General features: G+C 43.3%; 1 protein-coding gene across 2 annotated transcripts in view; it reads right to left on the bottom strand.

Moving 5' to 3' along the window:
* Positions 1 to 405: 405 nt before the first annotated feature.
* The window catches only part of WDCP (WD repeat and coiled coil containing), a 60,783-nt gene continuing 44,125 nt past the window's right edge, over positions 406 to 17,063 (bottom strand). For both annotated transcript variants that reach the window (XM_073625317.1, XM_073625318.1), the window contains exon 5: positions 406 to 4,865. In XM_073625317.1, the coding sequence (XP_073481418.1) occupies positions 4,705 to 4,865 (161 nt within the window). In that variant the 3' untranslated portion in view covers positions 406 to 4,704. The remainder of the gene's footprint in view (positions 4,866 to 17,063) is intronic.

The raw sequence follows: 17,063 nt of genomic DNA, 5'->3' as shown, positions 1-17,063 counted from the left end.
TGTCGGCTTGTACACAGCGATCTGTGGGCACGCCGATTGGCCAACGGGGGAGCCAATCAGCGGGTCCAGCGAACTCGATGTCCGCCGGCCGCCTGCGATCGTTCCCCTGCAGTGACAGAACGGGGATCTGCCATAGTAAACAAGGCAGATCTCCGTTCTGACAGGGGATCACACAGAGCTCCTGTCTTTCTGCTATAAAGAAAGACGGATCTCATTTGTTGTCCCAGGCAGCCCATCCCCCCACACAGTTAGAAACACACTGCGGGAGCACAGTTAACCCCTGTTAATCCCTTCCCTGCCAGTGTCATTAGTACAATGTCAATGCATATTTTTAGCACTGATCACTGTAATAATGTCACTGGTTCCCTAAAAAGTGTCAAAAATGTCAGTTAGGTGTCTGATCTGTCCGCCGCAAAATCACTGATCACTGCCATTACTTTGTGCAAACCAATCAAACGTTTTTTGGGATTCTTTTTTACCAAAAAAATGCAGAAGAATACATATTGGCCTAAATTGATGAAGAAATTAGATTTTTAAAAAATTTTTATTGGGTGTGTTTTATAGCAGAAAATAAAAAAATATTGTTTTTTTTCAAAATTATCTGACTTTTTTTGTTTATAGCGCAAAAAATAAAAACCACAGAGGTGATCAAATACCACCAAAAGAAAGCTCTATTTGTGGGAAAAAAAGAACATAACTTTTATTTGGGTACAACGTTGCATGACCGCGCAATTGTCAGCTAAAGTAATGCAGTACCGTACCGGGAAAAATGGCCTGGTCATTAAGGGGGCAAATCCTTTCAGGGTTGAAGTGGTTAAAAAAAAAAAAAAAAAAAAAAAAACTTCCCTTTAATATCACTTTAAAGCTACAGGAGATTACATAAATGTTATGGCGTATGGCCAGCTTTAGATATGTGTCTCACTTTAGATATGTAAACACAGAAGAATCGCGCTCAGGATAGGGACTTGTTTTCCCCGGCCGCGTGAAAACGCAAAACAGTTTGCGTTTTTACGTTTTCCCATGGCCACGGTCAGGGTAGCCTATTTCAGTGGTTCTCAACCTCAGTCCTCAAGTATCCCCAACGGGCCATGTTTTCAGGTTTTCCTTTACTTTGCACAGCTGCTTTAAAGCGGAGTTCCACCCAAAAGTGGAACTTCCGCTGATTGTACACCCCCCCCCCCCCCTGTTGCCACATTTGGCACCTTTCGGGGGGGGGGGGGGAGACAACATACCTGTCTTTCACAGGTATGCTTTCCCCACTTGTGGGAGCCTCAGCCATGGATATTGACGTCACGAATGGGGCTCCCTCCTCCTCCCCGTCGCCGGGCCAGTAGGAGAGAGGAGCGGAGCCTCGTGCATGCACAGTAGGGTTCCCGGCATGAAGCCGAAAGGCTACCCTGCTGGGCTCCCTTACTCGCAATGGAGGCGGCATGCACCCGACAGCCGATGGAAACATCAGCTGTGGTGCCGACATCGTTGGACTCCAGGACAGGCAAGTGTCCAATTATTAAAAGTCAGCAGCTGCTGGCTTTTAGTTTTTGCAGCGGTGGGCGGACCTCCGCTTTAAATCAATATCAATGACATGGTATTGATTAGAGCCATTTTATCTAAGGGAAGTTCCCAAAACATGGCCCGTTGGGGGTACTTGAGGGCGGAGGTTGAGAACCACTGGCCTAGTGTACATGTAGCCTTAGGCATTAAGTAAATTATGCACAATATAATCTGCTTTGACAGATTCCTTTAGATCTACCAAAAACTATGTAGCGCAGGCGCCGCATTAATGTGTACAAATTGATTGCACTGTTTTAGTAGGTCCGCATATCACATACTTTTTGTAAATCTAAGGTGGATTGTACAGAGATTGTACCATCAGTTTGTATAGTGTATGGCCTGCTTGAATGTTCACATTTTTTTTATCAGACAGGCTGTAGACAACCTGTGGGAGGCCACAGCAGGCAAAATTAACACAGCAGACATTTACCACAATTGGCTGGGAATGGCTCAGTTTGAAACAGATTTGTTTTTTAACCCGACCAATACAGTCATTATACACCCGAGCCTTTTGGATTTATCGTCATTCCACATCGGCACCTTTTAGATATATCGCTATTCCAAACTCGCACCTTTTGGATATATTGTCATTAAAAATCTGCACCTTTGATATAAATAATCATTTTTCACCTGCGCCTTTTGAATCAATCGTCATTCCACGCCCATGCCTTTTGGCTAGGTTGGCTTTCAAGATTGGTCATCATTTCACACCCACACCTTTTACAGAAATCATCTTTCCACACCCAAGTTTTTTGAATAGATCATCATTTCACACCCGTGCCCTTTGGATATAACAGACAATGTACTAATACATCCACCAATGCCACCCTTGTATGGCTACCGATCAGGATAGCAATTTAAGAATCAGATATCTACCTGCCTGGAGCCCTGGTTCACATTGGTGTGATTTGACATGGCACTGTCCTAATCAGTGCGACGCTGCACTGATTACAAAAATTTCTGTACTACTTTTTGCGAAGAAACCCGCACAGATATCTGTGAAATCGCAGCAGAAATCGTGACTGACATGCGGGAGTAAAATTTAGCTAAACTCGCACGCTTCATTCCCGCAGCTCAGTGTGAACCTGGGTTCAAAATAAAACATTCCAATACATATTTGGGAGCCGTTTTATCCCATCTGGTTCTGTGAATACACAGCCCTGCCGCACAGTGTGGCCTTTTCTGTTGAAGTTAAAGCGGTAGTAAAGGTATGTATATCGATTATATAATTGTTTTTTCAGTGCTATTATGTACAGCAGAATGTCCATTGTACAGTATTGCACATTACTGCAGCTCACCAATGTGAATCTGGCTTTAAAATAGGCCTCTTCTAAAAGCAACCCAAGTCTATCTGGCTTAGTGTGAAATGTGGAGTGTGTATGCAGCACTGGTAACACAACTTCAGTTTGTAAAGGTTTTTAGCTTGGGTGGAGGTTAGTTAAATTTTGGGTCTAACACTTGCCTCCAATCCCCCATGCCAGAGAACTTTACATGTCAACATCTGCGTCCACTATACTTTCGCTCTCAGCGCACCATTCATCAGCAACTTCTATGGGGCCAGTGATTAATTCTGGCTGTTTGTGGTGTAAAGATTGCACATGAAGATTGCAAAGTGAAGTTCACAAAGTTACTCATCTCCCACTAAAATTGAGATTTTTAGAACCCCCAGTTTGTCAAATTATAATCTGACAGCCCTGAATATATGCAGTCAAGATTTCCCAAGGTCGAAATATCAGCAGCCCTGAGTGCAAGTGACTACATATCCAAACATACACTATAAGGCCAAAAGTTTGTGGACATCTGATCATTAAAACTATATGAGCTTGCTGGACATACCATTCCAAAATCATGCACATTAAAATGGAGTTGGCCTCTCCTTTGTGGCTACAGAAGCCACCACTCTTCTGGGAAGGCGTTCCACAAGATCTTGGAGTGTGTCCGTGGGAATTTGTGTTAAAATCAGCCTTGTCAGGTCAGGTACTGAAAATGAATGTGACAACCTGACTAATAATCAGTGTATCAATTCATCCCAAAAAAGTGTCCAATAGGGTTGAGGTCAGGGCTCTGTGCTGGTAACTCAAATTCCTCCAAACCAAACCCATCAAATGATGTTATTATGTACCTGGCTCTGTGTACAGCCATGCAGGAACACCGAAGAGCTTTCGGCAAACTGTTGCCACAAGATTGGAAGTGCACACTTGTCCAAAATGTCTTTATATGTCTTTCATTGGAAACACCCAAGTTCAATGATTTGAAGGAGTGTCCATATACTTTTGGCCACATTAAATATAGATATACTGTATATATTCACGTTTACTCTAAAGAAAAGAAAGCATGGATGTCACAACCGCAAGGGCAGGAGTTACAAAAGTTAATCATTTAAAAGAAGGAACTATGCCTACAGATCAAAGAAAATCTGCAGGGAGAAATCATGAAGGCTTACCGGGCATGTACGTTGATCATAGTGTAACAATGCAACGTTTACGCTGGGGGAGGGGGGTGGCATGGTTTAGTTCTGTTAATAGGACAACTGCAATAGAAGCCAGCTTTAAACTCCATCCTTCAAATATACACTAAAACCTTGGAAGATCCATGTGCAGCATGCACTGCCCTGCTCCCTTAAAGCATTATGTTTACCACTAAATGACAGGTGCACTTTAAGCCATCAGGACGACCACTTCCTTAGGCTGAATACAACAGGGATATTGAAACAGACCCAGTTTTCACATGGCAGTTACCTAGCAGAAACGTAAAAAAATACAATCAGTGCAATAACATGCAATACATTCTTCATGCATGTTAACCAGAAGTTCAATATCTAAATACTGTACAATGAATCACCACTTCACAAACACTCAGAGTTTACTATGATAAGAGCAAATTCAAGCAGAACTGTTCTTTGCTCAGTGGAAATCTCCACATACTGAAATATTCAAAACTGGAGTGGTTTTCAGGCTTAAAGCCCATTTGATTCAGAATGTGTATTGCACTAAACCCTGGAAGAAACATGCCAGCAGCACCGGAGGTAACAAAGGAGTCCTTGTATGGAGTGGGCTCTGTAGCAGAGCAGTCTGTTTAATAGACATTGATATATTCCTGTAGAGCTGGGTGCCTACAGTCCTGAGCAGGCAGTCTGGAAGGAGACAGCACACGTTAAGTGATACTGCTTGGGGGCTCTGCGTGTTTGCTACCATCTCCACTTAAAGAGAGTGGGTAGCTCCGGGCATCTCTGATGTACAGCTCCTGATTAGCTGAAAATGTTAGAGGGATGAAACCTTCACTGTCAGCTGTCAGAGTGATCCAAAAAGAGGAACCTGAAAACACATAATAGGAGATTGTTAAAATAAAACCATTCATTACAGTTTGAGACATTCAAGAAGACTGTCACTTTGCCCATGCAGGACAAAGTAATAGTGTTATCGGATATAACCTGTGGGCGGGGGCTATTAAGCAATCTGTGCTCTCTTGCCACCTATTACTGGGATCCCTGACATATAAGGTCTTTTCTTATACAGTGTCTTGAAAAAATATTCATGCCTCTTGAAATTTTCCACATTTTGTCATGTTACAACCAAAAACGTAAATGTATTTTATTGGGGTTTTATGAGATAGACCAACACAAAGTGGCACATAATTGTGAAGTGGAAGGAAAATGATAAATGGTTTTCAACATTTTTTGCAAATAAATATCTAAAAAGTGTGGTGTGCATTTGTATTCAGCCCCCTTTACTCTGATACCCCCAACTAAAATCTAGTGGAACCAATTGCCTTCAGAAGTCACCTAATAGAGTCCACCTGTGTATAATTTAATCTCAGTATAAATACAGCTGTTCTGTGAAGCCCTCAGAGGTTTGTTAGAGAACCTTAGATAACAAACCGCATCATGAAGGTCAAGGAACACACCAGACAGATCAGGGATAAAGTTGTGGAGAAGTTTAAAGCAGGGTTAGGTTATAAATAAATATCCCAAGCTTTGAACATCTCATGGAGAACTGGTCAATCCATCATCCAAAAATGGAAAGAATATGACACAACTGCAAACCTACCAAAACATGGCCGTCCACCTAAACTGACAGGCCAGGCAAGGAGATCATTAATCAGAGAAGCAGCCAAAAGGCCCAAGATAACTCTGGAGGAGCTGCAGAGATCCACAGCTCAGGTGGGAAAATCTGTCCACAGAACTATTAATCGTGCACGCAAAAAATCTGGCCCTAATGGAAGAAAGCCATTAGAAGTCCCATTTGCAGTTTGCGAGAAGCCATGTGGGGGACACAGCAAACATGTGGAAGAAGGTGCTCTGGTCAGTTGAGACCAAAATTGAACTTTTTGGCCTAAAGTGCGGTGGAAAACTAACACTGTACATCACCCTGAACACACCATCCCCGTCGTGAAACATGGTGGTGGCAGCATCATGTTGTGGGAATGCTTTTCTTCAGCAGGGACAGGGAAGCTGGTCAGAGTTGATGGGAAGATGGATGGAGCCAAATACAGGACAATCTTAGAAAAAAACCTGTTAGAGTCTGCAAAAGACTTGACACTTGGGTGGTGTTTCACCTTCCAGCAGGACCACGACGCTAAACATACAGCTAGAGCTACAATGGAATGGTTTAGATGAAAGCATATTAATGTGTTAGAATGGCCCAGTCAGAAGTCCAGACCTAAATTCAATTGAGAATCTGTGGCAAGACTTGAAAATTGCTGTTCACAGAAGCTCTCCATCCAATCTGACAGCTTAAGCTATTTTGCAAAGAAGAATGGGCAAACATTTTGCTTTCTAGATTTGCAAAGCTGGTAGAGACATACCCAAAAAGACTTACAGCTGTATTTGCAGCGAAAGGTGGTTCTACAAAGTATTGACTCAGGGGGGCTGAATACAAATGCACGCCACACTTTTCAGATATTTATTTGTAAAAAATGTTGAGAACCATTCATCATTTTCCTTCCACTTCACAATTATGTGCCGCTTTGTGTTGGTCTATCACAAAATCCCAATAAAATTTCAAGGAGTATGAAAACTTTTTCAAGGCACTGTACCTGTAAAATCCTTTTCTTGGAGTATGTTACAGGAAACAGGATAGTATTCTGGTAGATTGGATTTTATTGCCCCCTATAGGAGATTGGATACCGGCAAAGCAAATCTGTAAGGACAACCCAGTATGACCCCTCCCACTCCCAGCATGCCTCAGTTTTGTTGCAAGCAATGATAGGAAAGGATCATAAGAACAGAGCGGTGGGACCTGTGTCCTGTAGTGCAGTCCACAAAAAGGATTTTTACAGGTAAAACTAAAGTCCTATTTTCTTAATCATACATTACAGGCCACAGTATTCTGAAAAACAGGGATGTTCAAATTAGTCTATCTGGGGACAGAAGGGGGGGAAAGGGAGTGGACAACACAGAAAACAAAGGCTAACAGGCCCACAAAAACCAACAGGTTAACAGAGGTGGCTCAAAAGAGTACTACAACGCCACCAGAAAAGCCTTATGTCCAAAGCTGGCATCAGCTAAGGCCTAAACATCCACCGGGCACCAGGTAAAACACAATGGACATGAGAACACAAGACCAGTTGGCAGCACTACAATTCTGAGAAACAGATTCCTGAACCTGAAGAGCCTAAGAACCAAATTAGTGAGGTGGGCTCTGAACAGGAAAGGGGGGAACCTGGCCCTTGAGGTCATCAGTTTGAAAGAAGAGCTGGTGAATCTATCTAGCGATAGTAGAAAAAGGGGCTTTCCCCTACAGGGACTTTCATAAACAAAAACAGAAACTCAGACTAAAGAGGGGGAGGTGTAGCTGAAAAACAAGCTCCTTAGGGGAAATATCTTAGAAAGTATAGGAGCCAGAAATAGAGAGCAGAACAATGTCTTGGATAAGGTGAAAGGAAGAAACCATCTTGGGAAGAAAAGTAATCCTGGGCTAAAAACAACCTTGTCCTTGTGTAGCACAGGAATGGGTTCTTTACAGGAGAAGGCTGCCAACTGAAAAACTTGCCTCACATACTGGCGATAAGAAAGGCAACTTTGCAAATAAGGATACACAGATCTAAGAGGTTCAAAGGACTATCTTTGCAGAACCAACAAAACCAGGTTGAGATCCCACTGAGTCACTGGGAAATGTGCAGAAGAAACAATGTGTGCAAAACCCTGTACAAAGGCCTTTACTAGGGTTTGCAAAGCAATTGGTCACTGAAAAAGATTTGCTAAGGCGGAGATTTGAACCTTTAGCCTGGTTTCACACATGTGCGGTGCGAATTGAAGCTCAGGTTTCACTGGGGAGATAACAATCTCCTGTTCAACGGATTCATTGCGTTTTGGCTCAGGATTAGAGAGCAGGGAGAGGGAGAGGGGGAGGGAGGGGGGGAGGTGTAGTGAGGAGAAAGAGAAAATCCTTGTTCAGAACGCAATGCATCTGCGAATCAGATGCGTTCCCATAGGAGATAATAGGCTTGTAGTTCGCACCGCAATGCCCAAAAAACGCACACGTTTTTTGTGCAATGCGCAGTGCGAATGCAACGCACATATGTGAACCAGATACATTCATATGAATGTATTTTAAAATGTCCTGCGAATTAGATGCGGTGTAAGCCGCATCTAATTCGCATAGGTGTGAACCCGGGCTTATAGTAGTCAAGGTCAAACGCTGATCTAGACCAGACTGAGGAAAAGACTGGATTTATCCAATGGAGAACCTCCTAGGGTGGAATTTCCTTGTCAGAACACAGAAATACGCTTTTCAAGTGCAATGGTAGATTTTGCGAGAAGCTGATTTCCTAGATTTTGGGAACGAAGGCATAGGTGTGCACCCCAAACAGAAGCTCAAATACAGATTATGAGATTATACACACACACACACACACACATACAGTCAGGTCCATAAATATTGGGACATTGACACAATTCTAATCTTTTTGGCTCTATACACCACCACAATGGATTTTAAATGAAACGAACAAGATGTGCTTTAACTGCAGACTTTCACCTTTAATTTGAGGCTATTTATTTTTAATACTTGGTTGCAAATCCTTTGCTGTCAATTACAGCCTGAAGTCTGGAACGCATAGACATCACCAGACACTGGGTTTCATCCCTGGTGATGCTCTGCCAGGCCTCTACTGCAACTGTCTTCAGTTCCTGCTTGTTCTTGGGGCATTTTCCCTTCAGTTTTATCTTCAGCAAGTGAAATGCATGCTCAATCGGATTCAGGTCAGGTGGTTGACTTGGCCATTGCATAACATTCCACTTCTTTCCCTTAAAAAACTTTGGTTGCTTTCACAGTATGTTTCAGGTCATTGTCCATCTGCACTGTGAAGTGCGGTCCAATAAGTTCTGAAGCATTTTGCTGGAATATGAGCAGATAATATTGCCCGAAACACTTCAGAATTCATCCTGCTGCTTTTGTCAGCAGTCATATCATCAATAAATACAAAAGAACCAGTTACATTGGCAGCCATGCATGCCCACGCCATGACACTACCACCACCATGCTTCACTGATGAGGTGGTATGCTTTAGATCACGAGCAGTTTCTTTCCTTCTCCATACTCTTCTCTTCCCATCACTCTGGTACAAGTTGATCTTGGTCTCATCTGTCCATAGGATGTTGTTCCAGAACTGTGAAGGCTTTTTTAGATGTTGTTTGGCAAACTCTAATCTGGCCCTCCTGTTTTTGAGGCTCACCAATGGTTTACATCTTGTGGTGAACTCTCTGTATTCACTCTGGTGAAGTCTTCCATTGATTGTTGGCTTTGACACACATACACCTACCTCCTGGAGAGTGTTCTTGATCTGGCCAACTGTTATGAAGGGTGTTTTCTTCACCAGGGAAAGAATTCTTCGGTCATCCACCACAGTTGTTTTCCGTGGTCTTCCGGGTCTTTTAGTGTTGCTGAGCTCACCGATGCGTTCTTTCTTTTTAAGGATGTTTCAAACTGTTGATTTGGCCACACCTAATGTTTTGGCTATCTCTCTGATGGGTTTGTTTTGTTTTTGCAGCCTAATGATGACTTGTTTCACTGATAGTGACAGCTCTTTGGATCTCATTTTGAGAGTTGACAGCAACAGATTCCAAATGCAAATAGCACACTTGAAATGAACTCTGGATCTTTTAATCTGCTCCTTATAAATGGGATAATGAGGGAATAACACACACCTGGCCATGGAACAGCTGAGCAGCCAATTGTCCCATTAGTTTTGGTCCCTTAAAAAGTGGGAGGCACATATACAAACTGTTGTAATTCCTAATTAAATGGAAAGAATACCGCGCTGCAGTGAATAAATGATACCGTGCAAATCGTGACACAGAAAAATAAATAATGTGAAAAACCATACAGAATCACAAAACAATGGCTAGAAAATTAATAAGCAGCCGCTAAATGTGAGATACACACAACAATATATATTATAAAAAAGTAGCAGCGCTAGTATCCCAAAAAATAATTGATTGGTGCTCGGATATGTGATTTAACCATATAAATTGTATATAACCATAACCTAGCAAAAAAACAACACTAAATAAATATAAACAGCAATATTTGATTAAAGAATAGTCCATAAAAAAAAAATATATATATAAAAATATATATATATATGAAGAGGCCTTAGGCCCAAATCCCGGTCTTCGTAGTGCTAATAGATGCACTAAATAAGTGAATGATTCCTCCACCGCACCACTGTGACAGCATCAATAAAAATGCGCGCTTACTGCAAGGCAAGCCCAAAGGAGCTTGCGACCTTAACCCGGTCGGGGCCGGCTGTGTGCTCTCCCCAGGTGATGGGCCTCTTCCTCCTTCTACCTGTCTGTCTCCCCCTGACTGTCAGCGGGAGACAGACAGGTAGAAGGAGGAAGAGGCCCATCACCCGGGGAGAGCACACAGCCGGCCCCGACCGGGTTAAGGTCGCAAGCTCCTTTGGGCTTGCCTTGCGGTAAGCGTGCATTTTTATTGATGCTATCACAGTGGTGCGGTGGAGGAATCATTCACTTATTTAGTGCATCTATTACCACTACGAAGACCGGGATTTGGGCCTAAGGCCTCTTCACATACATATATATTTTTTTTTATGGACTATTCTTTAATCAAATATTGCTGTTTATATTTATTTAGTGTTTTTTTTTTTTTTGCTAGGTTATGGTTATATACAATTTATATGGTTAAATCACATATCCGAGCACCAATCAATTATTTTTTGGGATACTAGCGCTGCTACTTTTTTATAATATATGTTGTAATTCCTACACCGTTCACCTGATTTGGATGTAAATACCCTCAAATAAAGCTGAAAGTCTGCAGTTAAAGCACATCTTGTTTGTTTCATTTCAAATCCATTGTGGTGGTGTATAGAGCCAAAAGGATTAGAATTGTGTCGATGTCCCAAAATTTATGGACCTGACTATTTATATATATATATATATATATATATATATAAATATAAATATTTCACACAAACACACAGAACTCTGTGTGCATAGGAATAGAGATCTGGCCCTTGCTTCTCCCTGAAAAGCAGGGAGAAAAAAACAGCCAGATTAGTAAGTTAAAGCAGCACAGTTTTTCACATTGTTAGACACACAGTTAACCCCTTGATGTTAACCCTTTCCCAGCCAGTGTCATTAGTACAGTATTATCACTGATCACTGTATTAGTATCACTAGTGATATCAGTATCAGTTTGTGACCCTGCCAGCCAGTGTCAGTTAGTACAAGATAGCCTGCAGGGGGCAGAGTGCCCCCTTACATCAGAGCATGGCACAGTTCCCCCTGACATCAGAGCACGGCACAGTGCCCCGACAGAGAATAGCACAATGCCCCCTGACATCAGAGCACGGCATAGTGCCCCTTACATCAGAGCATGGCACAGTAGTGCCCCAACATCAGAGCATGGCACAGTAGTGCCCCGACAGAGAATGGCACAGCGCCCCCCTGACATCAGAATGGCACAGTGCCCCCTGGCAGAACATAGCATAGTAGTACCCTGACATCAGAGAATGGCACAGTAGTGCCCCCTGACATCAGAGCATGGCACAGTAGTGCCCCCTCACATTAGAGAATGGCACAGTAGTGCCCCGACATCAGAGCACGGCACAGTGCCCCTTCATCAATGCGTGACACAGTGCCCCTTACATCAGAGCATGACACAGTAGTGCCCCGACATCAGAGCATGATGCAGTGTCCCTTACATCAGAGCATGACACAGTGGCCCCCCTGACATCAGAGCATGACACAGTGGCCCCCCTGACATCAGAGCATGACACAGTGGCCCCCCTGACATCAGAGCATGACACAGTGGCCCCCCTGACATCAGAGCATGACACAGTGGCCCCCCTGACATCAGAGCATGACACAGTGGCCCCCCTGACATCAGAGCATGACACAGTGGCCCCCCTGACATCAGAGCATGACACAGTGGCCCCCCTGACATCAGAGCATGACACAGTGGCCCCCCTGACATCAGAGCATGACACAGTGGCCCCCCTGACATCAGAGCATGACACAGTGGCCCCCCTGACATCAGAGCATGGCACATGCTCCCCACTAGGTGCTGCTTACCTCTCATCCTATGACAGCAGAAGAGGCACTGGAGGGCAGGCGGAGTGCAGCTGTATCACTCCACCGCCTACAGTATGAGATCACTTGCCGGAACTATAGAGGCAGCATCGGGAAATGCGACCAGCTGTCAGCTTACTACACAGCTGCAGTTCTCATAAGGGGAGTCTAGGGGTATACATTCAAATCAAAACGGCCTCACTGGCAGCACTGTCACTGCCAGTGAGTGTCCAATAGCAAACCCAGCAGTTTCACCAGAAAAAAGCCCTGGCTGGCACAGGGGGGGATTAGGATGTGCCTAGGCACACCCAGCACACCCCGTGCGCACGCCTATGCACGTAGGTATGACTGAATGCGACAGGACCTTGTCCATCAGGACCTGGGCTGCCATGCCATGAGGCCAGTGAGTGCACAGAGAGTCTGCCAGGAGCCTGACGAGTTCAGAGTACCATGTAGTCCTGGGCTAGTTCACAGTCATGAGAATTGCAGTGATATGGACACAATTCTGTCCAGTTTGCTTGTCGAACATGGAATTCAGAAAGTCCACATTTGGTGTCTCCCACCTATAACAGAGGGCATGAAAAACCTTGGGATGAAGAGACTATTCTCCAGAGTCCAGACATTGATAACTGAGGAAGTCCGTACAAATTATCCACACCTGGGATGTGCACGGCACATAGGGCTGAATTGTGAGTGATCTTCATTTTAAGCCAGAATCAGTTCTGCTGCTGAATAAACCACAAGATGTCTAGTTCCTCTCTGATAAAGTAAGCCACTGTTATGGCATTGTCTAACTGAATCCTCCTTGGACAATCTTGTAGACGAGAGGTTCAGAGTTGAAGGGATAACAGAATCTTCCTAAAGAGGAGGTCCACCCCCCCCATCAAAGAATTTTAAGCCACCAGCTACAAATACTGTAGCTGCTAACTTTTAATATTAGGACACTTACCTGTCCAGGGATCCCACGATGTCGGCACCCCAGCCAATTTTCCCATTGGGTCTTGGGTGCTGCCGCCGCCATTTGTGGTAAGGGAAACTGGCGTTGAAGCTGAAAGTTCCCTACTGTGCATGGGCGAAGCGCGCTGTGCTTTCAAACTGGACCGGAGGTGGAGGAAGGAGGTACCCGTCCCCCCCTTCCCCCCGAAAGGTGCCAAATGTGGCACCGGAGGTAGGGAGGAAGCAAACAAGCGGAGCTTCCACTTTTAAGTACCAGAATATGGATTGAAAGATGAGCTTCCTCCAATGACCAAGTCCCTTGAACTGAGAGAGTGTACAGAATTCCTACCCAGCTTGATAGGCTGATATATTCAGTGAGAACTGTCCAAACCATTCCAGGGCAAGCCTGGTCCTGCTGGTCCGGTGGTGTATGGGATGAGTCTGAGACTGAGCCTGCTTGTCCCACACTGGCAAAGTTGAATTGCAATGGTCTGGAGTGAAAGAGGGCATATGTAACTGCCTTGAGATAGGACATCATTAGGCTAGCACTTTAAGTAAAGTGCAGTGGACAAGCCAAAGGGAAGGGCACCAATTGGCAATTATATATGCCCATAGCATAGCATAGATGCAATAGAATGACAGGAACATGCAAGTGGGCATTCTTCATGTACACAGAAGCCAGAAGCTCTCCCAGATGGAGGGAAGCAATAACAGACCAGGTGGACTACATGCAGAATTTTTTTTTGTGCCTGGAGAAAGAAATCTTTAGATCCAACATGGGGCAGATGCTTCCTTTTTAATGGGGACCACAAACAGGTTGGAATAGAAAACTTGAAATTTCTTCACTTTGGGGACAGTGGCTTTGACACCTTAAAAGAGGAGCTGCTCTAGATCAATGTGAATGTCTGCCAAACTAGCAGAGATCTTGGTAAGTTTGACAACAGGAAGCAGGATTGAGGATGAGGCCATAATTTCATTTTGTAAACCTTGGATACAACACTTAAGACTTAAGTATCTGAAATGTCTTGCAACCAAATGGCCACAAAGGCAGACAACACCCCCCCCCTACACTCTAATAAGTGGGGTTGCCCCCAAAATGAGTAGAGAACTAGATTCTGGACTTAGCAAATATATGAGTGCAGGTCTAAAAGTTGAACAGAGTTCCAGGCCTTTGCCTTTCAGTAGACTAAAATAGGCCAGAAAAAAACAAAACAAACCCCACTGTTTAGCCACAGGAATGAATGGTTTCCCCAGATGATTTTTTTTTTGTATTCTTCTGGTGCAAAATATATCCCAAAAAGAGACTAGAAAAAAAACTGAGGCATACTGGGAGTAAGAGGGTATACAGTATATAGGGCTGTCCTTTCTGCATTGCTTTGCCAGTTCTCAACCTTCTGCAGGTGGCAGTGTACTCAATGTTCCAGAATACAATTCTGGGTCCCGTATGGTACGACTAAGAAAAGTCATCAGTAAGTCATTGAACTCGCCAAGCCTTACAGATTGAAAGTGGCATTTTGGATTAAATTGCACATTTAAGCTGAGTATTTATAGATGGTGAATTCAAATGCCTAAAGCACATTTGTTAAGCAGGTAGTAGAGATTTGAGAGTATCTGAGAAATGTTCTGAATGCTTGACAAATGCTCAGAAAACATGCAAATAGGCCAAATCATTTAAAAATGACACTGTAATGCTTTGTATCCTGCCTATCAGAGAGACATCTGCTGTGAGATGAAGTGGCTGGCAGCCACAGAACGCCACAGCAGGTGTCCCAGTGACGGTTTGTACATGGACGGCTTCATAGCTGCTCGCATGTGTAGTGTCCAATTTGTTTAGAATACTTATGAATGTAGTAAAAACGGTTGGAAGGCTGTTCAACAACATGCTTACCGCTAACTCCAACCATCTGTAAGTGCTCAGCCTAACATTAACCTGTAAAAGGGATTTAGGTTTAGGACTATTGCTGACCTACATCTGAAGTAATAACATTTCAGATCTGAAACTTTGATCTGTGTACTTATTCTGAGGCAGGGAGTCAAAATACTGAAGTCACTGGATCAACATGACACGAAGGCAACCTGTATTTCTGGCAATGGCAGGTAATATATTTGTCTCGGTATACATTTCCTTTAGTGGCTTATTGATTACCATTCCCAGATATATTATTGGATGTATGACTAATGAAGAAGGGTCAGGTGCCATTCTCAATCTCACAATTCTATGCAGAATTGAAGGTTGTTTTCCAGATACATTTTGAGTTTGTGTTAAAATCTTTCTATAGACATTAAAACAGCAGTTAAATGTGTGCACACCATCCAACCTTTTGTATAACAGGCTAACACACAAACACATATACACTTGTCTCCTAAAATCTTGAAGCATCTTTGCACACAGCCTTTTTGCCACTTGGAGACTTAAGCAGCAAGATCTCTATCTGCTTCTAGTTTCACACAACTTGAAATGGGATCTTTGGTCTTCTCACTCCTCCATTTGGTTTGTCCAATAGATTATGTAAAATTAGAAACTCAACAGAAAGAAAAGGACTACTTTGCGATGCCACAGAGACCCCAAGAGGAATAAAAAAAAAAAAAAAGGGTTACACGGTTTACCATTCCAGCATCTAGAAAGGAGGTGCTGATCCTATAGTTTAATGGACTAAAACACCCCACCATATACAATGTTATTCTCTTACCCTAGATCTTCTGCCTGTGTATGCTGATATCAATGCATTCATGGACATCCCTATCACTATATAATCATTAATAATAAAACAGGCGGATCCTCCAACCATAGTCAAGTGTCTATGAACATCTTTAGAGCTCTTACTTCTGAGATTCTGATACAGCTTGGTGCCACTCAAAAACACTCACATACAAGCTGGCCAAACATGCACATTTTTTTATCAACCTGTTGGCTGAATGAAGGAATTCAAAACAGATTGCTCCGTCTATGCTCAACAGCACAGATTACCAAATCCTCCGCTACGGTTGTTAAAATACTCGAACATCGCCTGCGCCTAATTGGTTGCAAGAACTGTTCAGCCAGCATTTTTCTACCTGGTTCCTTTGACAAGAGTCGATTTAAACATCAACTTTTGTCAACCTGAGTGTTGCTGACAGGGCCAACCACAGAAGAACTTTGGCTGATTCAGCAGGAATTCGATGTGTGCATAGCTAGTTTTAGTCATAACCACAACACTATGTCCACTATGAAGGCCATGGGATTTCTATGTCAGAAGACGGTGCCAATACTCATGGACAATTTGCCAATCTCAGGATGCACTTTGGATAAATGTTCTCAAAAAGACCTGACACCCAGCTCCATGTTGTTGTTGACAGTCACCTGGTCAGCAACAATCTTTTTCTTATGAAACTAACTAGATGACTACACTCTTAAATAACATTTCTGAATGCTCCCTATAACAAAAAATTGTTTGAGTTCAGGTCCAAGTAGTATCCTGAAATGTAGACCCTTTGTCTGGAATTTCTTCTGAAAAACAGCAGTGGTCTTCCTGGTGTGAGAGTGTACCTAGACCAGGGTTTCTCAACCAGGGTTCCATGGAACCCTGGGGTTCCTCCAGCGATTGCTAGGGGTTCCTTGAGCAATTTCTGCCTCTCAGATAAGTTCCCACTGACACCATTTATCTTTTTAGCTATCTGTAAAGGGGTAATTTCTCCCAATGACCACAAGTGTAAGGAGCATTCTTCCCATTGACCATCAGACTAATGTATCATGAGTTGTAGATAGTCATTTTTAGCAGGCGTTTCCTGAGACTGGAAAGTTTTTTCAAGGGTTCCTTTGTGTTAAAAAGGTTGACCTAGACACTACCGTGCCTATGGCCTCACAGCTGTATATCTGCATTGTGAGATCTAAGGCTGCTGCCTCTGACAGCTGGTCTCTGGAGATTAGGAAAGATATATGGTAAGGTCACTACTGTGCTGCTTACCATTATCCTTATTGGAGGCTCTGACAAGAGTCATTTTTGCTAAGTCCACATTTGTGTATCAGTAATAGCACCTTATGGTGTTCTTAGTCTACATG

The sequence above is a fragment of the Aquarana catesbeiana genome, linkage group LG04, assembly GCF_042186555.1.
Source record: "Aquarana catesbeiana isolate 2022-GZ linkage group LG04, ASM4218655v1, whole genome shotgun sequence".
NCBI classification, from domain to species: domain Eukaryota; kingdom Metazoa; phylum Chordata; class Amphibia; order Anura; family Ranidae; genus Aquarana; species Aquarana catesbeiana.
The sequence above is the reverse complement of the archived record's forward strand: the minus strand, read 5'-3'. Positions and strand labels throughout refer to the sequence as shown.